Consider the following 24,908-nt stretch of genomic DNA (forward strand, 5'->3'; position numbering starts at 1 on the left):
ACAGCCGCGGCGCAAATAATTCAGACCCAATCCTATATTTCCTATTATCAGACGACCAGACCCAGAAGCAACCGTAAATTTGGACTGTAGACAATGTAAAGCCAATTATAACAATCAAGAAAGGAGTCCAAAAAAACGAAACCAGTCCAGGGAGAGGTGGAGAGAGGGGGAAAGAGAGAGTTTTGGGAGAGAGGGAGAGAGCAAGGTCGAGACAAGAATCATGGGTTCTGCCTGTAAGTTGAAATCTTGAAGCTTGATTGATTCTTGCTGTTTCTCTTGTTTTCGCTATTTTCGTTGCTCTCTGTTCTTGTTTAGTCTTGAGCGAATCACGAGCACTGGCATCATTTCTGTTGTTTATTCATGTGACGGATGGGTTCTGTTTCATTTCGCTTGGGATGCTAATTTCTCTCTGCCGGGCGATGACGATCCCGTGTCTGTCCTTTTTTTTTTTTTTTTGTGTGCGCGCTTTTCGTATTGACTTGGGCGAACTATGTTGGAATCATGGAAGCCCATATGAGGGGGAAAATTATGATTGTGATGATTTCAGAAATCGGGCACCAGTAACTATCTGGATTTGTTAACGCTTGAATCGAATGATTCGAGAACTCGGGGGGCACTGATTGGAGGAATGTGCTAGTGTAATGTCAAGGCCACCGTGGTTTTCCAGAGAAGAGGAGAAGAGTGCAACAACAACTTGAAAAGCTAGTGGAATGAATTTAAATCCGCATTATATGCTCATACAAATTGGCAATCTTGTTCTTGTGAATTCAACCCTAGTGACTCGAGTAATTTTTCTGGCTGCAGTTGCTGCTTTTCATTAAGGTTTCTCTGTCCTATTTTACAACCTCTGATATTGGGAACTCGGCCATAGTCAAATAACACTCGGATCAACCATTTTAGTTATATGATAATATGCTCGAGTATTGCATGCCTTTGATCAAGAAATAAATGCAACACACGTGAGCATTTGTCATCTGTCATGTTGATTTTGTCTCTGGGTCGTATCTCTTTTTGCTGTCAGTGATGCTGGGAAACATTTGCAGGCCTCATTCTCTTTGCCCTTGTATGTCTCATTGTGGGGAGTGCTGCAAGGCCTTTCTACCCTCTCCCCAGCAAAGTGGCAGATGGAGAAAGACAGCCGCTACAGACCTCTCGTCCTTACAATATAGCCCATCGAGGTTCAAATGGAGAGCTTCCTGAAGAAACTGCTGCTGCTTATATGGTGATGATGCAGAGTTTAACCTTTTGTATATGAAATGTGCTGAATATTTGGCAGAGAAAAGGATGAGGCTATGGTCTCAAATGATACACATTAAAAGTTTGACTCTGGATCTGACTAGTATTCTTCTAGATCTATGCTGATAAACATTTTAAAGCTGTCTAAAGTGAAAGCATACCTTTGTCTAGGGCTTGGTCCATAGGATGAGTTCACATATATTCGGTTTCCACAGAGTTCTACATTAGCCTGTTGATCTACCCGAGTTTCACATTGCTGATATAAGTTTAGATTATGCAATCAGGTGAAAACTATTCCTGTTAACTTTGGGTCACTTGACGATTGCAGAGAGCAATTGAAGAGGGGACAGACTTCATTGAAACGGATATTTTATCCTCAAAAGATGGTGTTCTTATATGCTTCCATGATGTAACTCTTGATGATACAACTGATGTTGCTCAACATAAGGAATTTGCTGACCGTAAAAGAACCTATGATGTCCAAGGCACTAACACTACTGGCTTCTTTACTGGTAATGAATTCTCCTCGATTGTGTTTTTACGGGAATTTTCGCCCTTTTTCATGCCTTTTGCTATGTTCTGCTTAAATTATTCTGTCTTGACATGCAGTTGATTTCACGTTGAAAGAACTAAAGTCATTGAGGGTGAGACAGAGGTACCCATTCCGGGATCAACAATATAACGGTTGGTTACTCGTTATTTTGATTAGATCTCATGTTGTATATCTGATGACCAAGCTATGTTATTTTCTTTAGCTTTCTGAATGAACAGTTTAGTCTTTAAGGCCATCCTTCGATGGCTGCTGAATGTACTCGTGGCCCGAGTTTGCTTCCCTCTACCAATACTTGCAACTGAATCCCCTTTGATGGACATCACTTTAGTGTGCTTAGAAAAAGATGATAATCACGTTGTCCTAACTGCAGATTTTCTACACCTTGTTTTTCAAATTTTAAATTATTGCATGTATCAGATCTGAGTTTTAGACACGGGAATTTTTTAAAACCTTTTACAGCAAACATGCTATCTACATCTGTTAAACTCTCTAATTCTTATGTTCTGTTAGCAGTGGTAAGACTACTTCCATATCCTTCTGAACTGGTGGAATGAATGACTCTACCTTCCTTGTGCTCTATTCTTCAGGGAAATTTCATATTATTACCTTTGAAGAGTACATTTCAATTGCACTGGATGCAACCAGAGTTGTTGGTATATACCCCGAGATTAAGAACCCTGTATTCATCAATGAACATGTGAGTGGCTTCTCTTGTAAGCAGTCACTTGAATGATAGGACATCGTAGTCTCTATCTCCCATTATGGAATGATGCAATTGATTCCCCTTTTACCACTTTTGATTTGGCCTCATTAATATTGAGAGGTAGAAAATAGAAATTTGGCTGATGATCAATGAGATGTTCGCTTTTCCTTTTCCTTGGTTCAAAAAAGAATGAGAATTTGATGTTGAAGGGAACCGCGGACGCAGTACCTCTTAACATTGAGCTATTGCCTACATATTGCACTTTCTTAGTACTTTTTAACATGCACTTGCGAAATTGCATGCAAATAACTGAAAACAATTTCAGTACCTTTAAAAACTTTTCTATGTTTGAGGTGGGTATAATCCATTATCTAACATCAGTAACCTAGTGAGATCATTCAGCTGTTGTAGATGACACAGTTTCTCTTCCTCTGATGCGACAGGTGAAGTGGCCAAATGGGAAGAAATTTGAGGATGTGTTTGTAAAGACGCTTAAGAAGTATGGATACAAGGGTTCATATATGTCGAATGAATGGAAGAAGCAACCTGCGTTTATCCAGTCTTTTGCTCCTACTTCCCTTGTATATGTATCAAATCTGACAGACTTGCCCAAAATCTTCTTGATTGATGACATTACCGTTCCGACCCAGGACACTAACCAGGTAAGGTTGCTACCTTCTTGGCTTTCAATCTTGGAAGGGTGTTTGCCATGGCTTCTAAAGTCATAAAAAGTACGGCTGTATTTAAAGTCGCCGTAACAATTTTTATCGTTTTTCAAATTAAAATAACTTTTTTCTGATTGAAATCATTTTGGTTTGGATCAAATTGAATCAAACACATCTTAATGTAAGTGAAGGACCTCTGCATGCATAATTCATCTGGTGGACCATCAAGTTTCTTGATGGGGCCTTTGCTCAAATAATTAGTTATTGAAGCTTCTTTTTTTTTTTTTTGGGTGAGATGGTAGCAATATTTCACTTCTACTTGTGTTTGCTAATTGTCTGAATGGCCCTTTGACAATCTGCAGTCATACTGGGAAATTACTTCGGATGGATACTTTGATTTTATTAAGAGCTATGTAGTGGGCATTGGACCCTGGAAAGATACTGTGGTTCCTGTTGTGAACAATTATCTGCAAACGCCGACTGATCTTGTTGCCCGAGCACATGCGCACAATTTACAGGTAATAATTTACCGTGTTTAATAGTTGAATGCCGAATTGCGATAGAAGCATTCCTTGGTCTGCCTTTCTGAGTGATTTTGTTTTTTTGGATGTACTAAAGAAGTTTTGGGAAACAACCAGTTGAGTAATGCATATCGTATTTCAATTTTCCCGATTTACTGGATGTACCGAATGTTTTTCTATTTCCGACTCTCATCAGATATCAAACATTCCAAAAATATTCTCTGGTCAATACGTATTGTCCTTTCATATTCACTCGACTTAGATATTGCTTGCGATGATGTTCATTCAATTAGTGCTTTGCTTCATCATTGCGACCGGTAATCTCAATATCTGATCATGGTGATGCTTAATTCAGGTGCACCCGTATACCTATAGGAATGAGAACTGTTTTCTCCACTACAACTTCAATCAAGATCCTTATCAAGAATATGAGTTCTGGATTCACAAGATGGGAGTCGATGGGCTCTTCACGGATTTCACGGGGAGTCTACACAAGTACCAGGAATGGACCTCTCCTCTCAGTTCAAAAGACGGCTCCAACGAGACTTCTCTATTGCACAAAATTGCTGTGATGGTTTCTCCCTATGAGAGGGTGTGAAATAAATATCATAGGTATTCATCAACATGATGCACCATTCTTTTTTATTTGTTAGATAGATAAATTGCACTTCTACATGGAAAAAAAAACATTAGCTAGTTAATTAGCGGCGGCGGCGAGGACGACTGTACATGGTCATCATATGCCAAGAATAAAACTTAAGCTCTCGTTCCTCTGGCTTATGGTCATCATATGGACATTTCTCTTCTTGTAGATTTATTGGGTGTTCTAATGAGCTGTCGAGTGCCGGAGTTGTTGATTCCTAAAATAACATATATGCAAAAAACAAAGTTGTTTGACAAACCTTAAAGCGCGGATGAAAAATCCGAATGTTGACGAATGATTCGAGCCCAACGAATTCACATTGTGTCCTTAAGACAATTTGTCCCCTCCACCGGTACTCAAGATTTTTGAACAATTGCCTCCCAGGATAGAACGGATCGCCTTTTCTATGAAGCGGTACTTCTTCAAAGGAAACTTTTGAACTAAACTTTGTAGATTAATCACACGAATGACAATGATGAAGAATAAGAGAGAAATAGAAAAAATGCCGCGCGAATTTTTTTTAAAAACAATGAAGAGTCACGAAGAATCGAAAAGTTTTGTTCGGTTCACGAACAGACATATATGTCCGAAACTAAATAGGCGAACAGTCACGAACAAACATATCTGTCCAAAAAATAAATAAATAAATAAAATAAAAATCCAAAACAAAAACATGCCTGTTCAATGACTGTTTGAACCAACATGTCTGTTCGGTGAAAAACAAAACTGTCTGAACCACACTTTTCATTCACCTTCTATGGGATTTGAATACCAAAATCCCAGCAAGGAGTAGCTGTACATCGTTTTGTTGCAATCTATGCCTTCTCTTGGTCAGTAACCAAGAGCAACAACGAAGCAGTTTCTATTATTTCAGTGAAGTGAGGCAAATTACGTTTTCTCTTGGGACCATTTTCTCTGTAAGGCCTTTCTTTTCTTTCCCCTTACCTCTCGGCCTATAAGGAAATGACACTGAAGATGAGGGTATCAAAAGAGTGAAAGGGAGCATATTATGGTCCAGAAAGACACGAGAGCTCAAAAATCCCTGACCTGGCAAACTAATGTTGAACATTATACTCCACTGATAACTTCTCCATTGGATGTTTGATAGGAAATTACACTGGCCTGGGACTGGTAAGATCAGATGTTCACTTAGCTCTAGCCTCTTGAGCTTTGAGGTGGAACAATTATTTTGTGGGGGACTCGTGGGTCAGTGCTGATCGAGCCGGTAAATCGCATAGTTTTGTTTTAGTTCAATTTGACAGACAAAGCTTCGTTAAAATCTTATGTCAGGAAATGTAAGGATCACAAACTTCGATCGTAGATTTTGCGAAATTGCATGTCAATGGCACAGTGAGATTATGGACATAAAAATATCGTAACTTTTAAAGCTAGTGTAGAGATGTAGCAAGTCACCTGTTTTAACTGAACCCAGAAAGCCACATACAAGCAAAAGAAGAGTACCCAAAATGATGGCCTCCCCACTCAACAAGGAGAGGTAAGCCAACATAAAGTTAGAGACAACGAAGCCTATCCAAACCCTACTAAGAAGCTTTCTGTTTCGATATTTCTTCCAGCAAATAACTAGACTCTGCAGCGAAATCCACGGGAGCAACTCCTTTCACTGTTATCCTTTGCCTCTTTTCGCTCATGTACTCGTGCTGAGCAACGCTGACCCGGAAAAGATGAGGAACCCAAATTGCTTGTTTCAGCTTTTGCTGATATGGGTTCTCCTCGTTCTCCTGAAATGGTGGTCAAGAATTAATATGAACGTTAGCACATATGATATGAGTAGTTAGTTGACCTTGTTTAACCTTTAATGTTTGTTCTTGGCTTACCTGCGATTTCAGTTGATTGAGCTCATCAGCTGGGCACCCAATGATATGCTCTGCTTCTTCATTGAATGCAGAAACCCATGCTTCACCACTTGGGTCTGAAACCTTCGCTACCATTATGTATCTATAGCATCGAAGCAAAAAAATGAATTATCCAATGGCATTGATTGCACGAGAATACAGTTTCCTTTCACACCCACTATGTGTTCAAAGAATTTCATAACCGTGGAGTTTCTCACCTTAAACTGCATCCTTCATCATTTTTCTGACACCCTTCGCACCAATAGCCAGATCCAATAGCTTCTGTCACTTTCTTTTTACATGTTTTGCATGCACGATACCACATCGTTTGATCAGGCTTAATGAAACTCACATAGGCTCTTACGCTGAAGAATGCAGGCTGTGCCAAACAAATCGATCAAGTTAAAAACCAGAGAAACTGGGTGGGTTAGCTTCGAGTCAGCTAAATGCTACATGTTTACCTTGTCTTCACCCAAGGAAGGATTACTAGTAAAATGAGAAAGGAACACTCTGTCGGAATACATGGACCTTGATCCATTTCTTGATGAGGCAATTAAGCCTGAACCAACAGAGTCCATTGAGCTGCCTTTCCCTTCAGAGTCAAACCTATCAAAATGGTTCAAAACTTAAAGAACTACTCAAAAGTGAAGAAAGAACAGAATGGTCATAGTTGCTTGCCATCACAAACTCACCAGGACCTCAGCTTCTTTGCCTCTGGTGTCTCTGGATTTACTTTTACTACGCTTTTGCCTAGTGATGACAAAGATACACCTGAAAGAGGACACCACAGTAATGTAATTCGTCCATTCTTAAATTAGAGACAACTAAAAGCATACAATATCACCACAACATTACATTATAATTTGGAAGATAGCTTATTACATTAATTGAATAAATTGCCCTCTCGAGATATATGTTATTAACCCCAACTTATTTTATTCGCGTTTGGCAAATATTAAAAATTTCATCAAATGTATAAAATCCACCGTACCATAACAAAACAAGAACTGCTTGAACCAAGTACATACAAAATTTTGTTTCAAGGTAGCAATTACCTTGGAAATCCCCAACTTTCAAGGACTTTATAGCAACTATAGGCGATTGATCAGCAGAGTCAAGCAATTCCTGACCTACAGTAGTCGCAAGCTCATTCCACAGAGAAACCACAACGATCTTTTTCCTGATTTCCATACGCTCGTATTAGGCATTAGATGACAACAAACAAGAGAGGCTCCAGAATGCTGAGATAAACTTACGTCTCGTCAGCAATAGTAATATCACGCTTAGGAATAATCTCATTGTTGCTTTTCCTTCGGATGCTCATTGTAGGAGAAACACTTTGAACCACTCCAATCACATCTGAATCAATAAAGAGAGAATTAGGGCATATATCAAATTGCGCTGCACTGAACTGAACATTGAAGTGGATGTTTGTATTCTTACCAACAAGCTCTTTCCCGTTGACATAGGGACCCAACATATCGATTGGCACAAAATTAAATTTTGTTTCTGGGACAAAAGAAGCTTCATTAGTGGCCTCTTCCACCTCAGAATTTTCATTCAAGGTCATCTCGTAGTCATTTTGCACTGTCTTGAACTGTTTATTAGCGACCTTTAGTGTTCCTCTCGATATGTAATACACCTTCCCCATTTCAAGCTTGTCATAGAATTTCTTGGCAGCTTCATTGAACATTGTTGCTTGTATTTGTGGACCCTGCATGATGAGCCAACTAAATCATTCGGTTGCCATGGAGTGGTCATGTATCTAAGACCTGAATATGTTTCTTAAATATATCACCAGAAGTTTAGAATTAAAAAGCAGTATCCCACTTACATCTTCATCTGTCAACTCCACATTGAAGACACAACCTTCGCCTCTAGCATTCTGTAAGTGCGCATGCTCCCTTTGCTTGTCACCTGGACTTTTATGGTCCAACTGCCTTGGTAAGGATTCAGCGATACAAGAGGATGAACCCTTCTAGTCATGGCCAGGCGTACAGCAGGGGCCATACTAGAAGACAGAAAGAAGGGATCAATCCATCAATAAATCTTGCAGGAAATTATTACAAAAAGCTTCCACATTTTATCAGCAAGTTAAAATGAGAAGACAAAAAACAGAAACTCGCTTCCTGTGCTGTTCGTGAACAATTTGGGCAGCCGACTTTGCAACCATCTCTTGCTTTGGCTTTAAAAGTTTTCCAGGTCCGGTTTTCCCTTGATTTCCGACTTCAACTTCTTGCTTTGGCTTCCAAAGATTCCCACTCTCCTCAACCGTGACCTCAGAATTAGTTTCATCTTCTTGCTTAGGCTTTAAAAGGATGCCACAGTCCAGATCACCCGCATCACTCTTGATTTCCATCTCAAGTGCTGGAGAAACTGCTTCACACTTGTTGACGACCAGATACCTGAAACATTAGAATCACAAGTAAAAAAAAAAGTCGATAAGTCAGATGCTAAGCTCATTAAGCCAAACAAAAGACGAATGCCTGTTGCGTAAGCCGCACTCACTTGTCCGACTTGCTCGGAATGTCGTTGAGGGTGTAATGAAGTATTCGGATAAGACCCAGATTCTGAATGCTCCCGGAAAGAATCTCAGATTCCACGTTCGAAGGCAGAATCCCTTTTAACTTCATCTTTCCATCATTAGCTATGAACCTGTGCACAAAGCCACAAGAGTGAAAAACCTTTAGGGCACGACCAATTGTCATTTCAAGTGATGTCTTTATGTATCATGTTAAAAAATATCTCAAGTGATGTCCTTTGAACTTCAAGTGTTTGTAGCGATTAAATTTTGTAGTAAGATTTGTGTATAATTCTTTCGCGAGATTGAGAGATTATTTCGTGAGAAATTATGGAGCTAAACACTGCGTGAGTTATTGGCTGTAATTGGAGCTTGGGAAACACCAAAAGTGTTTGAGTGACTCGAGTGTAGTTATAATCTCCGTTGTATCGCTTGATCTATAGTAAAATTCCGTGCTGCTCTCCCCGTGGATGTAGGTCACTACGATCGAACCACGTAAATCTGGTATCCAATTTATTTTCTTGTTCTGTCAACTTTATTATTCGATCGCTTGGCTTCCGCAACAATTGGTATCAGAGCTAGGCTTGGCTGAGTTAAAGCGAATCGATGGTGACAGAAGAAGGAAAAGTGAAAATCGACAGATTTGATGGGAAGGACTTTGGTTTCTAGAAGATGCAGATTGAGGATCATTTATATTAGATGAAACTGCACTTGCCCCTGTCTAGGGAGAAGTCAGAGACGATGAAGCAAGCTGATTGGGAATTGCTGGATAGACGAGCTTTGGGTGTTATTCGACTGATGTTGGCTCGTAACGTCGCGTTTAACATTATGAATGAGAAGACCACTGTGGGTTTGATGAAAGCCCTATCCGACATGTACGAGAAGCCCTTTACGATCAACAAAGTCTACTTGATGCGACGTCTGTTTAATTTGAAGATGAGCGAAGGTGCGTCAGTTTCTAATCATATTAATGAATTCAATGTGATCGTTAGTCAATTGAGTTCAGTTGAGATTGACTTTGAAGATAAGGTACGTGCTTTGATTTTATTATGCTCATTGCTTGATAGTTGGAATATTACAGTTACTGCTGTTAGTAATTCCTCTGGGTCAACAAGTTTGATGTTTAATGATGTTCGAGATTTAATTCTGGGTGAGGACATCCGTAGAAGAGAATCTGGCGAACATGTATCTGCTGCTTTAGTAGTTGAAAATAGAGGAAGAGCTAGTACACGTGTTAGCAAAAGTGGTATAAACTCGAATAGACGAAATCAGTTTAGAACTGGTGGTGCCGTCTGTTGGAGCTGTGGCAAGAGGAGGCATCTTCGAAGGGATTGCTTTAAGCTCAAGAACGACAAGGGTAAGGGAATTAGAGTTGAGTCTGTGGATGATGTTACGGCTGTAGCAGACAGTAATTCGAATAGTGCTGATTATGTCTTGTCTGTCACTGATGATTCGTCGTTTGACGGATGGATTATGGATTTTGGTTGTTCTTTTCATGCTACACCAAATAGGAACTGGTTTACTACTTATTAATGCACGGATAGTAGTAAAGTGTAGTTGGGGAACAACGCGAAGTGCTGTGTTGTAGGTGTTGGTGATGTTAAAATCAGAATACGTGATGGTATTGTGTGGACATTGACTGGAGTGAGGCATGTTCCAGAGTTGAAGAAAAACTTGATTTCCTTGAGTATCCTGGATTCAGTTGGGTGTCAATATTCTTCAGAATATGGAATTTTGAAGGTTGTTCGAGGTGCCTTGGTGATAATGAAAGGGATCAAGCATAGTAGCCTGTATGAACTTCAAGGTGAGACAGTGACGGAATTCACTGTGGAGACGTCGAATGTATCGGTTCGAGAGTCTAAATTGTCGCATATGCGTTGGGGGCATATTAGCGAGGGAAGCCTAAAGGATCTAAGTGAAAGAAATTTGCTATGTGGTTATGTTGCTAACGAACTGAATGTATGTAGGTGCTGTGATTTAGATCAACAGAGGAAAATACAGTTCAGTACGATTGTCAGAGAGACCACAGAAATTGCAAAATTAATTCACTTGGATGTTCGCAGGTTGTCGCGGTTTCCTTCGAGGAAGAGTGTCAGATTTATGCTAACAATTATTGATGACTACTCGAGGAAGACTTGGGTGTTTGTGCTTAGGCATAAGTTTGATGCTCTTGTCAGGATCATGCGGTTAAAGGCTTTGATCGAAAAGGAGACTGGTAAAATGATTAAGCAAGTGCGGACTGACAATAGTATGGAGTTTTGCTCGAAGCTATTGAACGAACTTTGCATGAAGGAAAGCATAATGAGACACCGCACTAATACCAATGAACCACAATATGTTGCGGAGTTGATGAGCAGAACATTACTAGAGACAGCCCATAAAATGCTCTCTAGTGCTAGTATGGCTAGGAGATTCCTGACGGATGCGCTTAATACAGCAAACTACCTGAAGAATAGATCCCCATCGACTGCGATTGGATGTCGAACTCCCGAAGGAGTGTGGCCAGGTAACATTACTGATTATTATGTTATTAGAATATTTGGTTGCTCGTATTATGTTCGAGTTAGTGATGGTAAGCTCGATAGGAGGATAAGAAAGTGCATGTTCCTAGGTTATGCACAAGGTGAGCGGAGTTATCGATTATGGTGCCCGGAATTAAATTCACTTGTTATTAGCAGAGAAGTTATATTTGACGAGTCTCCTGTACTTCTGGCTAGGAGTGATTATAGCAGTGTTTATACAAATCTGAACGGTATTCAACTTGAGATGGAGTTGCAACCAGAAACTCCTGAGGTAGCAGGTACTAGCAAAGTAATCGATACAGATGATGCTCGTAGGGAGGTAGAGCCTATTGAACCAACGATTGCTGTAACTGTTGATATTGACAAGGTGTGTATTCGGTCTCCTCGTAGATATTGATGCAATGATGGTTTTACTTTATCTGCGATTGAGGAAGTTGTGTAGGAAAATTCTTATGGAGCAGTTAAAGGTGCATGTGAAGTTGGTATTCTGATAAAGTCTACGGTTATGACAAAGTTCAAGCGAAGCTTGGGCTTGGAAGATATCTGTGGCAATTGAACCCATCGGGGCTAATGGAAGAGTAGTAGCGAAATTCGGATTTTATCAAAGCGGTTGTTACTTGGCTCAAACATTGAACCAAGGTGTAAATTGTTAAAATATGTCCCGAGTTTAAACCTGTGAACGAAACTCGATTCGAGATAAATTATAAAGAAACTTGTTTTATTATAGGAAAGTTTGAGATTAAGCAAGGCAGATTACGATTTAGAATCTTGATCAAGCATCAAAGTTGGGCATGTTAAAGTTGCAAAGATAATATCAACTTTCCTATAATATGTTGGAGTCTTGGGCTGAAATTGGAAAGTCCAACGTGTGTGGACAATATTCGGTCAACTTGAATTGGATTGACCGAAACTCACTGGAATTTTGTTTCCTATCCTGTACGTACAGTGTCTATCTTTGACGGTTTGTTGCAATCCTTCAAGCGGTGGAACTACGAACATATATATTAGCGGGTTGATCTATTGGACGACAGAGGGGGAGGAATATTGAAGTGCCGTTTCGTCGAGTGCTTGTGGATTATTTCCGTGGGTTTGTTCGTAAAATTACACCAAGAGTTCAAGTATTTGTAATGATTAAATCCTGTGGTAAGATTTGTGTACAATTCCTTTGCGAGATTGATAGATTATTTCGTAAGGATTTGTAAGGCTCAACATTGCGTGAGTTATTGGGTGTAATTACGGTTTGGGAAACACCGAGAGTGTTTGAATGACTCTAGTGTGATTGTAATCTCCGTTATATCGCTTCATTTATAGTGAAATTCCATGTTGCTCTTCCTATGGATGTAGGTCATACCGAATCAAGTAAATCTGGAGTCCGATTTATTTTCTTGTTTTGTCAATTTTATTATTCGATCGCTTAGCTTCCGCAACATATCTAACCAAATTCAAAAGAAGTATCGGGCAAGCAACGATACAAAAGACAATCAGGGGAACAAGCATATAGAGCCCCCCACAACAAGCAAACACATCCTCAAGCTTTGCACAAATTGCAATAGAAGTACCCAAGAACAACCAGAAAAACCCAACCGGAGGACGCTCGTCCGTTTGCTCGCGCTGTCTAACCCACATCTCAAACAAACGACCCCCACATACAGAACCCAACCCCACCTCCCCCCCGGGGCAAGAAAGACCATATGACAGACCCGGCAAAACCCAACGACGCCAACGCAGCAGGAGCTCGTCGACGACGACACAGATCTTACAAACAGCGTCGTCGGTAAAAAAGAATCAAAACCCCGAGAACCCGAGGTTGCCGTGACCCGTTTCCCATGATCGCATTTCCGCTTAGCTCGTCAGGCACAGCAAAACGAAACACGAGCCAAAAAGAATCAACGCTTCAAACAAAACCAATGTCAGCCAAACGAGATCTAAATCTAACTGCAAAAGAACCTCTACAGAATGCTAGCCGACCAGGTGATAGAGAGAGAGAGGGAAAGAAGACTGACATGAACGGTTGCAGGTGCACTACAAAAAAACTGGATTTTTACCACGAAAATTTGCGACGAAAAAATTTTCGTTGCAAATTTGAGACAAATTTTCCAACGAAAAGTAAAATTCGTCGGAAATTTCCAACAAAAAAATTTTCGTCGTAAAATTCGTTGGAAATTTCCAACGAACTATATTTCGTCGCAAAATTCGTTGGAAATTTCCAACGAAAAAATTTTCATTGGAAAATTAGTTGGAAATTTCCAACGAAACAAAATTCGTTGGAAAATTCGTTGTAAATTTCCAACGAATTTTTTTCCGTTGGAAATTTCCAACGAATTTTCCAACGAATTACAAAAAACCCGGCACTGTTCGGCATTTTTTATATTCGTTGGAAAATTTGTTGGAAATTTCCAACGAATTTTCCAACGAATTTCAATTTTCCGGGCAATTATTTCCGTGTGTGCAATTTTCGTTGGAAAATTCGTTGGAAATTTCCAACGAATTTTCCAACGAATTTCAATTTTCGGGCAATTATTTCATTGTATACAATTTTCGTTGGAAAATTCGTTGGTAATTTCCAACGAATTTTTTTTCGTTGGAAATTTCCAACGAATTTTCCAACGAACTCCAAAAAACCGTGTACCGTTCGGCATTTTTCATATTCGTTGGAAAATTTGTTGGAAATTTCCAACGAATTTCAATTTTCGGGCAATTATTTCATTGTATACAATTTTCCAACGAATTACAAAAAAAATCGGTACCGTTCGACATTTTCCAACGAATTTCAATTTTCGGGCAATTATTTCATTGTATACAATTTTCGTTGGAAAATTCGTTGGAAATTTCCAACGAAAAAAAATTTGTTGGAAATTTCCAACGAATTTTCCAACGAATTTCAATTTTCCGGGCAATTATTTCAGTGTATACAATTTTCCAACGAATTTTAATTTTCCGAGCAATTATTTTAGTGTGTACAATTTTCGTTGCAAAATTCGTGGGAAATTTCCCACGAATTTTGCAATGAAAACCCTACTTCTTCCTTATTACATTTTCCACGTTCATTCTCACCTTCTCCCCCGCTACCTCCCCCGCCGCCCCCCTTCCTCCTCCGACTCGGCTCCGGTGCTCTCTCTCTCTCTCTCGGTCTCTCCTTCGCCTTCCACCTTCTCCCCCGCTGCCTCCCCTGCCGCCCCCCTTCCTCCTCCGACTCGGCTCCGGTGCTCTCTCTCTCTCTCTCTGTCTCTCCTTCGCCTTCCACCTTCTCCCCCGCTGCCTCCCCCGCCGCCCCCCCTCCTCCTCCGACTCGGCTCCGGTGCCATGGACACCAAGATCGGCATCCAGGTCATCCGCGACGTCGGCTCCGTCCCCGAAGGCGTCGCTGCGGCCATCCAGGGCCAGGCCCCCGCGGCGGTCGGCGCTCCCGACGCCACCATGGGCCGCCCCGACGCCTCGTCGCCGGCGAGGCCGAGCTCGCCCAGATCCGGGCGAGCTCGCCGCGCCGAGGGCCGAGCTCACCCGGATCCGGGCGAGCTCGGCCCTCGCCATGGCCGGCGAGGTCGCCACCCATCCCGCCTCACCGCCACCGTCCAACCGACCTGATCTCTCTCTTCCTTTCTCGGCCGCGTGAGCTGCTTGGAACCGCCGCTCGCCGGCCATGGCGAGGGCCGAGCTCGCCATGGCCGGCGAGCTCGAGCTCGCCCAGATCTGGGTGAGCTCGGCCCTCGCCGGCGACGAGCTCGGCCCTCGCCGCCGGCGAGGGCCATTTTTCGGCCAAAAAAAAAAATTTTGAAATTGAAATTTTTCGACCAAAAAAAAAAATTCGATGGAAAAAAACTTTCCACGATTTTTCGATCAAAAAAAAATTTGTAATTTCCAACGAAAAAAAATTCGTCGGAAAAAAAAATTCGTTTCCAACGAATTTAGCCACGAGTTTTCTAACGAAATTTCCAACGAAAAAATTTTCGTCGCAAATTTCCAACGAAAATTGAAATTTTTCGTCGGAAAATTTTCCAACGACCTATTACCAACGAATTTTTTTTCATTGGAAAATTTGTTGGAAATTCGTTTTCCAACGAATTTTCCAGAATTTTTCGTTGGAAATTTCGTCGGAAAAAATCAGTTTTTTTGTAGTGGTGCCGGTGAACTTGAGGTCGAGGACCTGGACGACGAGCTCGGGGACGTCCGTGGGGGGGGGAGTCCAGCGACGGGGTCGACCGCATGGCGGAAATCGCATCGGGCGTCACCATCTTCGTCTTCGTCTTCGCCATCTCACTCTCTCTTCTGTGTGTCCGTGAACTGCTTTGAGAATGAGAGAGCGAGAGCAGAGAAGAAGCGGGAGCTCTTACTTGTAATGCATGTGCTGGTTGAGCGCCAAATTTTTTTGGGCTTTTTCGATTTCTCCTTAGGCGCCAACTTTTTCCACTTTCTCTTTTGAGATATTTCGTCTGGGCCTCGCCAGATTTGGGTGAAGTGACCCTCACCCTGGGTGTGGCCGCCCTCGAAAGCCACCAGCGAGGGCCAGCCTCACCTGGGCAAGGGTCTCGCCTGCCACTCGTCGCCCAGGTGAGACCGGCCCTCGCCTATGGCTTTCAAAGGTGGCCTCACCCAAGGTGAGGGTCACTTCACCGAGATCCGACGAGGCCATCCCTCGCCGACAGCTGGCGAGGCGACCCTCACCTGTTACCGACGAGGGCGGCCTCGCCCAGGTGAGTTCGTCCCTCGCTTGTTGCCGATAAGGCCACCCTTGCCCAGCCCTCCCCGGGCTTCGCCGATGGCCGACCACCGGGGAAGCACAAAGAGAAACCAAAAAAAGAGGAAAAGAATTCAAAAAAGTTCAAAAACGTAAATGTCCTCACCATTCAGAAAGTTAAGCCCTTATTTGAAATAGAAACAGTCACTCCATGCTCTTATTTGACACAAATCCACTTCAAGCCCTTAGTTGGGAAAATAATGGCACTTCATGACCTTATTTGACACAAAATTTAATTCATGCCCTTATTTGAGAAAATGATAGCACTTAATGTCCTTATTTGGAATTTTCCTTTTTTTTAAATAAGGGCGTGAAATGGATCTTATCTCAAATAAGGGCCTGAAATGACCAAATCATCTCAAATAAGGACTTTTGACCGGCCAATGACTTTTCCGGCGTTGGAGAAGGGATATTTAAAAAAAATTTACATTTTTTTCTTTTTCTCTCTTCCCTCTTATGGCCATCGCTGATGACCTCCGACGGCATCAAGCGAAGGTCACCATCGCCTGGGCGGGTGATGGCGACCCTTGGCCTCGCCAACCCAAGCTTCGGGCGAAGGTCGCCCTCGCCTGGGCTGCGAGGGTTGCCCTCATCGGCAAAGGTCACCAACAACCGGCCAAGGAAATAGGGAAAAGAAAAAAACAGACAAAAGGATAAAGGAAAAAAAATTCAAAAAAAGGTAAATGACGAAAATGCCCTTTAGCCAGCAAGATCAGGCCCTTATTTGAGACTAATAAGCCATTTCATGCCCTTATTTGAAACAATATCCACTTCACACCCTTATTTAAGAAAACAATGGCACTTCAGGCCCCTATTTGAGAAAATATCCACTTCATGCCCCTATTTGAGACAATGTCCACTTCAGGCCCCTATTTGAGAAAACGAAGACACTTCAAGTCCTTATTTGGAATTTTTCCAAAAATAAATAAAAATGTTCAAAAAATATTAAAATATTATTAAAAGTTGTCAAAGTCATTGCCGACGATGTCCGGTCCATATCCACGTCAGCAATATCCTATCAAAATTAGCCGAAAAGACTGAATTAGCTCAAAAAGAAAAGATTTAGGATTGAGTTAGGGAATTTGCTCACGGCGCAAGGAAAACCCCAAACCAATACACAAGTGTCGCATTCACCTTGGACGAATTTTCCAATTACACAAAATCTCGAACCACTAAAAACCGTGCTGCATTTATCCCAAACTAATTTTCAGGTCATAAAAAATTATTTATTTTAGAAGATTTTCGAAACTTGAGGGAGCTCTTATGGCACAATTAGTAGATTTTAGCAGATTTCTCGATCTAAGATTTTGGTGATTTGGGATTTTTTGTGACTTAAAAATTAGTTTAAGAAAAATGTGGTGTTGGTATACCAGTTTAGAATTTTTAGTGACGCCATAATTAATTTGGAATAAATGTGACATGGTTTACCGTTTTGAGATTTTTTACGACGATAAAATTAATTTGGAATAGATGTGACACAGATATACCAAGTTATATTTTTTTTTATGGTATTAGGCCATGAGTACTTGTGATTTTCCCTAATGATTCATGGATGCTTAGGTGTTCAAGGTTGCAAGATTTGAATGTTAGGTTAATCACGCTGTCTTAAGTCCCCTCTGGACAATTCTACGTGCTAGGTAAAGTTACAATAAATCGTAGCGGTTCGACAATGTGAGAACAAATATAGCGGAACCATCAATGTCACATAGCATCTGCCATGAGCGTGTTGTGGCATTTGACACTCATCCATTTACGTCTAAGATTAAACTCATTGTTACCTAATTCACATGTCGACAAATGAAATAAAGGACAGACCGACAAACTTGAAGCGATTGGATTGGATATGCTAACAATTCTCAATTATTAGTATATCAAAATAATCAAAGCCAAATTGATTGAACTACTCATAAACTTGAAGCGTTTAATCTCTAAACTTGAGGCGTTTAATCTCTTCTCATGGATTAATAGTTGCAATCAATAGTTGTCTTATTTTTCTTGTTTGTTACTAAAACTCATGCATTTTGATCCCTCCTTCACCTATATCAACCGCACTCGATTAAATATACAATTGCTATCTTAGGAAAACTTATAATTTCTTTTGTTTTTTACAACATTTTGCCTAGGCGCAAGCGCTCTCGCCACAGGCATAGGCTCTTCTAGCTCTCAGGAGCCATGGACATCTCACCAACCAAACCCAAACGCTAAAGCCTACGCTGCAAAGGCAATCTATGGGAAGTCAGCCATTGTGATTGAGAACATCTCTCACGACAAGCAAATCAAAAGACCTGAGCTTCCCAATATTGTTCAGAACAACAATGCTCATCAAAAAAATAGCATTGCTAATGGAATGAGAGGGATGAAGCAAATGTTGACCGTGACCACAACTGGAGATGGGCCAGAGGGCAAGAAGGCAGATGGGTTCCTCTATAAGTACGACAAGGGTGGCCGCATCTTCATCGTGTGCTTCTGCCACAGCGTCTTCCTTAGCCCGACTGATTTTGTCAAGCATGCCAACCACACTAATTGGTCCAACCCCATGAAACACATCGTTGTCAGTTCGCCGCTGCCGCCGCCCCTCTGATAGGGTTAATAATCTATATCCATATATATGGAAAGACTCTTTAAATTTTAATATCGGCATGTCGTTATCATATGCAATTTCAAGTGTACGTAATAAATTCCTTGTTAGGTGTTCTTAAAACCCTAGCTTGTGTGTTGCTTTGGTTTATGCTGTGAAAAGAGTCTTAAGTAGAACTCTCAACTATGTCATATTGGTATGGTTTTCATTAATGTGAAACAACAAAATGCGGTGGATTTGTCAATGTTTTTGGTATATTATATCTTTTTTCCTTAAATTAATGTCTAAAGACACATGATTAATAAAATCTTATTGACGGGCTATGGTCATTTTGCGTCTAGTACTCAAGCGATCCATGCACCACGAAGTTGTTCGTACTAGAACGCCGTTGCAAAAAATGTAGGCATTAATTTCTTCATCACACATAAGCAAGAGAAAATGTGCGTTTCCACGACGGCGAATGGAATAAGTACTCTTGCCCAATGCTTTCGTTTTTGCCTTTCTTTCCAAATTGCACCCAAACCAATTGACTAAGAGCAGGGACAGGGTTGTCGTCCATTACTTGAGCGTGGGGTTGAAGCCAAGCTGAATATTGTACTGAATACTTAGACTGGTTTTATTAAACCATCCACTGTACTCGTCAACGTAAGGCATGCTCGAATATTGGGTGCCTGATGTTATCTCTATCAATTACTCAAGTGGAAAACAGTGCCTTTATAACTTCAAGCAAAAGCGACCAAACAGCAGTATGTGGTTTGTGCTGTGAAAAGAGTCTTAAGTAGGACTCTCACGCGTGTTATACATGTGGGTTTCATTGATGTCAGACAGCATGCGGTGAATTTGTCAATCTTCTCGGTATATTACATCTCTTCTGCGTAGATCAATGTCGAAAAACACGTGATATAATACAATCTGACCAACGGACCTTGGTCATTTTGCTTCTAGTAAATGTGTGATCCATGCGATTACAAAGTTGTTGTCACTCTATATGGCGAACCCTTAGGCCAAAAGAGACGGCCACAAACAAATTGCAGAAGTAAACTCTTGCATTTATAAGCGGTCCATTTGCAATCATTTAAATCTCTGGACCATACCCACCACTGACTAGATACTACGTTGAATCTGACTAGTCTGCAAATGAAAGCGACCGAACTCTCGTCGGCAATACATTGTCAAACCACCCCCAAAATTACCCCTTCCCATTCAATGAATCGAGAGTGCATAATAGTTCAAGTTGATGTAAGGAAAATTTTGACGTGCATAAAATATGCAAAAATCCAAAGAAAAACGTGAACCCGAAGAAGACTGTTGATGCTGCGAGCATGCGAGACAAGAATTGCCCATGGTCCATGGGTGAGCAAAACGGACCGCCCAAACTGGACCGGACTAGACGGTTCGGTCCGATTACCGAGAGTGTCGGTCCGGTTTCCGGTTCCTAAAAGTGGAATCAGTGTCTGGGCAATCCGGTTTCCGATTCCAAGGGAAAACCAGACCGACTATATATACTTTTCTTATGTTTTATTTCTTCAAAATATTAGTAAAATGTAAACTAAACTCAATGTACAACGTTTTCTCTTTATCGTCGCACCACAATAAATCTTCACTCGTTGTCATTTCCTTTGATAAGTTGAGATTTGTCACACCTTCTCATTGTGGTAGGAAAAAAATAAAAAGGTGACAGGTTTCATTGGACCAGACCGGTGGTGCAGTCCGGTTCCCGGTCCTAGGACTAATTGGTCCTCCCGGGAACCGATCACCCCTAGTCCATTTGCCAGTCCGTTGACCTCGACCTCTCCTAGGTAGCCACTGTTCCAAGATTGGCCGGTCAATCCTTGAGAAACACAGACACCGAGCTGTCCCATGAAAAAAGAATGGATGCTTTGGCGAGGCCCTACCGAGAGAATATGCTTCGGGAGTTCGCAGCTACATCCGCGGCGCAATAATTCCGACCCGATCCTATATTACCTATTATAAGACGACCAGACCGAGAAGCAACGGTACATTTGGACTGTACACAATGTACAGCCAATTATAACAATCAAGAAAGGAGTCCAAGAAAACGAAACCAGTCGACAGAGAGAGGGAGAGAGGGGGAAAGAGAGAGTTTTGGGAGAGAGGGAGAGAGCAGGGTCGAGACAAGAATCATGGGTTGTGCCTGTAAGTTGAAATCTTGAAGCTTGATTGATGCTTGCTGTTTCTCTTGTTTTCGTTCTTTTCGTTGCTCTCTGTTCTTGTTTAGTCTTGAGCGAATCACGAGCACTGGCATCATTTCTGTTGTTTATTCATGTGACGGATGGGTTCTGTTTCATTTCGCTTGGGATGCTAATTTCTCTCTGCCGGGCGATGACGATCCCGTGTCTGTCCTTTTTTTTTTTTTTTTTGTGTGTGCGCGCTTTTCGTATTGACTTGGGCGAACTATGTTGGAATCATGGAAGCCCATATGAGGGGGAAAATTATGATTGTGATGATTTCAGAAATCGGGCACCAGTAATTATATGCATTTGTTGACGCTTGAATCGAATGATTCGTGAACTCGGGGGGCACTGATTGGAGGAATGTGCTAGTGTAATGTCAAGGCCACCGTGGTTTTCGAAAGAGGAGGAGAAGAGGGCAACAACAACTTTAAAGGCTAGTGGAATGAATTTAAATCCGCATTATATGCTCATGCAAATTGGCAATCTTGTTCTTGTGAATCCAACCCTCGTGACTCGAGTAATTTTTCTGGCTGCAAGTGCTGCTTTTCATTAAGGTTTCTCTGTCCTATTTTACAACCTCAGATATTGGGAACTCGGCCATAGTCAAATAACACTCGGATCAACTATTTTAGTTATATGATAATATGCTCGAGTATTGCATGACTTTGATCAAGAAATAAATGCAACACACGTGAGCATTTGTCATCTGTCATGTTGATTTTGTCTCTGGGTCGTATCTCTTTTTGCTGTCAGTGATACTGGGAAACATTTGCAGGCCTCATTCTCTTTGCCCTTGTATGTCTCATTGTGGGGAGTGCTGCAAGGCCTTTCTACCCTCTCCCCAGCAAAGTGGCAGATGGAGAAAGACAGCCGCTACAGACCTCTCGTCCTTACAATATAGCCCATCGAGGTTCAAATGGAGAGCTTCCTGAAGAAACTGCTGCTGCTTATATGGTGATGATGCAGAGTTTAACCTTTTGTGTATGAATGTGCTGAATATTTGGCAGAGAAAAGGATGAGGCTATGGTCTCAAATGATACACATTAAGAGTTTCACTCTGGATCTGACTAGTATTCTTCTAGATCTATGCTGATAGACATTTTAAAGTTGTCTAAAGTGAAAGCATACCTTTGTCTAGGGCTTGGTCCATATGATGAGTTCACATATATTCGGTTTCCACAGAGTTCTACATTAGCCTGTTGATCTACCCGAGTTTCACATTGCTGATATAAGTTTAGATTATGCAATCAGGTGAAAACTATTCCTGTTAACTTTGGGTCACTTGACGATTGCAGAGAGCAATTGAAGAGGGGACAGACTTCATTGAAACGGATATTTTATCCTCAAAAGATGGTGTTCTTATATGCTTCCATGATGTAACTCTTGATAATACAACTGATGTTGCTCAACATAAGGAATTTGCTGACCGTAAAAGAACCTATGAAGTCGAACGCAAGAGCACTACTGGCTTCTTTACTGGTAATGAATTCTCCTCGATTGTGTTTTTACGGGAAGTTTCGCCCTTTTTCATGCCTTTTGCTATGTTCTGCTTAAATTATTCTGTCTTGACATGCAGTTGATTTCACGTTGAAAGAACTAAAGTCATTGAGGGTGAGACAGAGGTACCCATTCCGGGATCAACAATATAACGGTTGGTTACTCGTTATTTTGATTAGATCTCATGTTGTATATCTGATGACCAAACTATGTTCTTTGCTTTAGCTTTCTGAATGAACAGTTTAGTCTTTAAGGCCATCCTTCGATGGCTGCTGAATGTACTCGTGGCCCTAGTTTGCTTCCCTCTACCAATACTTGCAACTGAATCCCCTTTGATGGACATCACTTTAGCGTGCTTAGAAAAAGATGATCACGTTGTCCTAACTGCAGATTTTGTACACCTTGCTTTTCAAATTTTAAATTGTTGCATGTATCAGATCTGAGTTTTAGACACGGGAATTTTTTAAAACCTTTTACAGCAAACATGCTATCCACATCTGTTAAACTCTCTAATTCTTATGTTCTGTTAGCAGTGGTAAGACTACTTCCATATCCTTCTGAACTAGTGGAATGAATGACTCTACCTTCCTTGTGCTCTATTCTTCAGGGAAATTTCATATTATTACCTTTGAAGAGTACATTTCAATTGCGCTGAATGCAACCAGAGTTGTTGGTATATACCCTGAGATTAAGAACCCTGTATTCATCAATGAACATGTGAGTGGCTTCTCTTGTAAGCAGTCACTTGAACGATAGGACATCGTAGTCTCTATCTCCCATTGTGTAATAATACAATTGATTCCCCTTTTACCACTTTTGATTTGGCCTCATTAATATTGAGAGGTAGAAAATAGAAATTTGGCTGATGATCAATGAGATGTTAGCTTTTCCATTTCCTTGGTTCAAAAAAGAATGAGAATTTGATGTTGCAGGGAACCGCGGACGCAGTACCTCTTAACATTGAGCTATTGCCTACATATTGCACTTTCTTAGTAGTTTTTAACATGCACGTGCGAAATTGCATGCAAATAACTGAAAACAATTTCAGTACCTTTAAAAAATTTTCTATGTTTGAGGTGGGTAGAATCAATTATCTTTCATCAGTAACCTAGTGAGATCATTCAGCTGTTGTAGATGACACAGTTTCTCTTCCTCTGATGCTACAGGTGAAGTGGCCAAATGGGAAGAAATTTGAGGATGTGTTTGTAGAGACGCTTAAGAAGTATGGATACAAGGGTTCATATATGTCGAATGAATGGAAGAAGCAACCTGCGTTTATCCAGTCTTTTGCTCCTACTTCGCTTGTGTATGTATCAAATCTGACAGACTTGCCCAAATTCTTCTTGATTTATGAAATTACCGCTCTGACCCAGGACACTAACCAGGTAAGGTTGCTCCCTTCTTGGCTTTCAATCTTGGAAGGGTGTTTGCCATGGCTTCTACAGTCATAAAAAGTACGGCTGTCGCCATTTAAAGTCACCGTAACATTTTTTATCGTTTTTCAAATTAAAATAACTTTTTCTGATTGAAATCATTTTCGTTTGGATCAAATTGAATCAAACACATCTTAATGTAAGTGAAGGACCTCTGCATGCATAATTCATCTGGTGGACCATCAAGTTTCTTGATGGGGCCTTTGCTCAAATAATTAGTTATTGAAGCTTCTTTTTTTTGGGGGGGGAGGGGGGTGAGATGGTGGCATATTTTACTTCTGCTTGTGTTTGCTAATTCTCTGAATGGCCCTTTGACAATCTGCAGTCATACTGGGAAATTACTTCGGATGGATACTTTGATTTTATTAAGAATTATGTAGTGGGCATTGGACCCTGGAAAGATACTGTGGTTCCTGTTGTGAGCAATTATCTGCAAACACCGACTGATCTTGTTGCCCGAGCACATGCGCACAATTTACAGGTAATAATTTACCATGTTTAATAGTTGAATGCCGAATTGCGATAGAAGTATTCCTTGGTCTGCCTTTCTGAGTGATTTTGTTTTTTTGGATGTACTAAAGAAGTTTTGGGAACCAACCAGTTGAGTAATGCATATCGTATTTCAATTTTCTCAATTTACTGGATGTACCGAATGTTTTTCTATTTCCGACTCTCATCAGATATCAAACATTCCAAAAATATTCTCTGGTCAATACGTATTGTCCTTTCATATTCACTCGACTTAGATATTGCTTGCGATGATGTTCATCCAATTAGTGCTTTGCTTCCTCATTGCGACCGGTAATCTCAATATCTGATCATGGTGATGCTTAATTCAGGTGCACCCGTATACCTATAGGAACGAGAACAGTTTTCTCCCCTACAACTTCAATCAAGATCCTTATCAAGAATATGAGTTCTGGATTCACAAGATGGGAGTTGATGGGCTCTTCACGGATTTCACGGGGAGTCTACACAAGTACCAGGAATGGACCTCTCCTCTCAGTTCAAAAGACGGCTCCAACGAGACTTCTCTATTGCACAAAATTGCTGCGATGGTCTCTCCCTATGAGAGGGTGTGAAATAATATCATAGGTATTCATCAACATGATGCACTATTCTTTTTTATTTGTTAGATAGATAAATTGAGCTTCTACGTGGAAAAAAAACATTAGCTAGTTGATTAGTGGCGGCGGCGAGGACGACTGTATATGGTCATCATATGCCACGAATAAAACTTAAGCTCTCGTTCC

General features: G+C 41.0%; 5 protein-coding genes across 10 annotated transcripts in view; 3 read left to right on the plus strand and 2 right to left on the minus strand.

The window, feature by feature from the left end:
- LOC115691648 (glycerophosphodiester phosphodiesterase GDPD6) overlaps positions 1–5,560 on the plus strand; it is a 39,615-nt gene extending 34,055 nt beyond the window's left edge. The window contains exons 1-9 of one of the 3 annotated variants that reach the window (XM_056319007.1): positions 103–233; positions 1,044–1,222; positions 1,565–1,748; positions 1,846–1,920; positions 2,377–2,486; positions 2,936–3,154; positions 3,520–3,675; positions 4,034–4,290; positions 5,430–5,560. In XM_056319007.1, coding sequence (XP_056174982.1) covers positions 221–233; positions 1,044–1,222; positions 1,565–1,748; positions 1,846–1,920; positions 2,377–2,486; positions 2,936–3,154; positions 3,520–3,675; positions 4,034–4,276 — 1,179 coding nt within the window. In that variant the 5' untranslated portion in view covers positions 103–220 and the 3' untranslated portion in view covers positions 4,277–4,290; positions 5,430–5,560. Of the gene's footprint in view, positions 1–102; positions 234–1,043; positions 1,223–1,564; positions 1,749–1,845; positions 1,921–2,376; positions 2,487–2,935; positions 3,155–3,519; positions 3,676–4,033; positions 4,535–5,429 lie in introns of those variants that run through there. The other 2 variants (XM_030618355.2, XM_030618356.2) reach the window with 2 other exon arrangements.
- LOC130140211 (glycerophosphodiester phosphodiesterase GDPD6-like) lies at positions 1–24,908 on the plus strand. 4 transcript variants are annotated; one of them, XM_056319009.1, is made up of 9 exons: positions 1–205; positions 20,633–20,687; positions 21,501–21,679; positions 22,021–22,204; positions 22,302–22,376; positions 22,830–22,939; positions 23,389–23,607; positions 23,981–24,136; positions 24,495–24,908. In XM_056319009.1, exons 2-9 carry the CDS (start codon positions 20,675–20,677, stop codon positions 24,735–24,737), a joined length of 1,179 nt encoding a protein of 392 aa, XP_056174984.1. In that variant the 5' UTR covers positions 1–205; positions 20,633–20,674; the 3' UTR covers positions 24,738–24,908. The 4 variants fall into 4 exon arrangements, with proteins under 4 accessions (XP_056174984.1, XP_056174983.1, XP_056174985.1 ...); XM_056319008.1 differs by lacking the exon at positions 1–205 and having other exon boundaries at positions 20,472–20,687; XM_056319010.1 differs by lacking the exons at positions 1–205; positions 20,633–20,687 and adding an exon at positions 21,000–21,242.
- LOC115666636 (replication protein A 70 kDa DNA-binding subunit B-like) lies at positions 5,722–8,195 on the minus strand. Its single transcript, XM_056319006.1, is given in 10 exon segments — positions 5,722–6,060; positions 6,157–6,277; positions 6,393–6,553; positions 6,636–6,780; positions 6,867–6,945; positions 7,230–7,354; positions 7,431–7,533; positions 7,618–7,888; positions 8,009–8,061; positions 8,064–8,195. Coding segments are annotated over 10 exon segments (1,377 nt in total). The 5' UTR covers positions 8,185–8,195; the 3' UTR covers positions 5,722–5,862.
- Positions 8,261–11,208, minus strand: LOC130134577 (replication protein A 70 kDa DNA-binding subunit B-like). The gene is made up of 3 exons (XM_056319318.1): positions 11,141–11,208; positions 8,683–8,829; positions 8,261–8,579 (listed from the first exon to the last, which is right to left on the minus strand). The coding sequence occupies exons 1-3, from the start codon at positions 11,206–11,208 to the stop codon at positions 8,261–8,263; spliced, it is 534 nt and encodes a 177-aa protein (XP_056175293.1).
- LOC130140294 (ninja-family protein 2-like) lies at positions 14,521–18,533 on the plus strand. The gene is made up of 2 exons (XM_056319319.1): positions 14,521–14,671; positions 18,076–18,533. The coding sequence occupies exons 1-2, from the start codon at positions 14,521–14,523 to the stop codon at positions 18,531–18,533; spliced, it is 609 nt and encodes a 202-aa protein (XP_056175294.1).

Source organism: Syzygium oleosum, unplaced genomic scaffold (genome assembly GCF_021117445.2).
Source record: "Syzygium oleosum isolate NSW1041296 unplaced genomic scaffold, Sole_v2.1 Sole_v2.17, whole genome shotgun sequence".
In the NCBI taxonomy this organism is placed as follows: Eukaryota; Viridiplantae; Streptophyta; class Magnoliopsida; order Myrtales; family Myrtaceae; genus Syzygium; species Syzygium oleosum.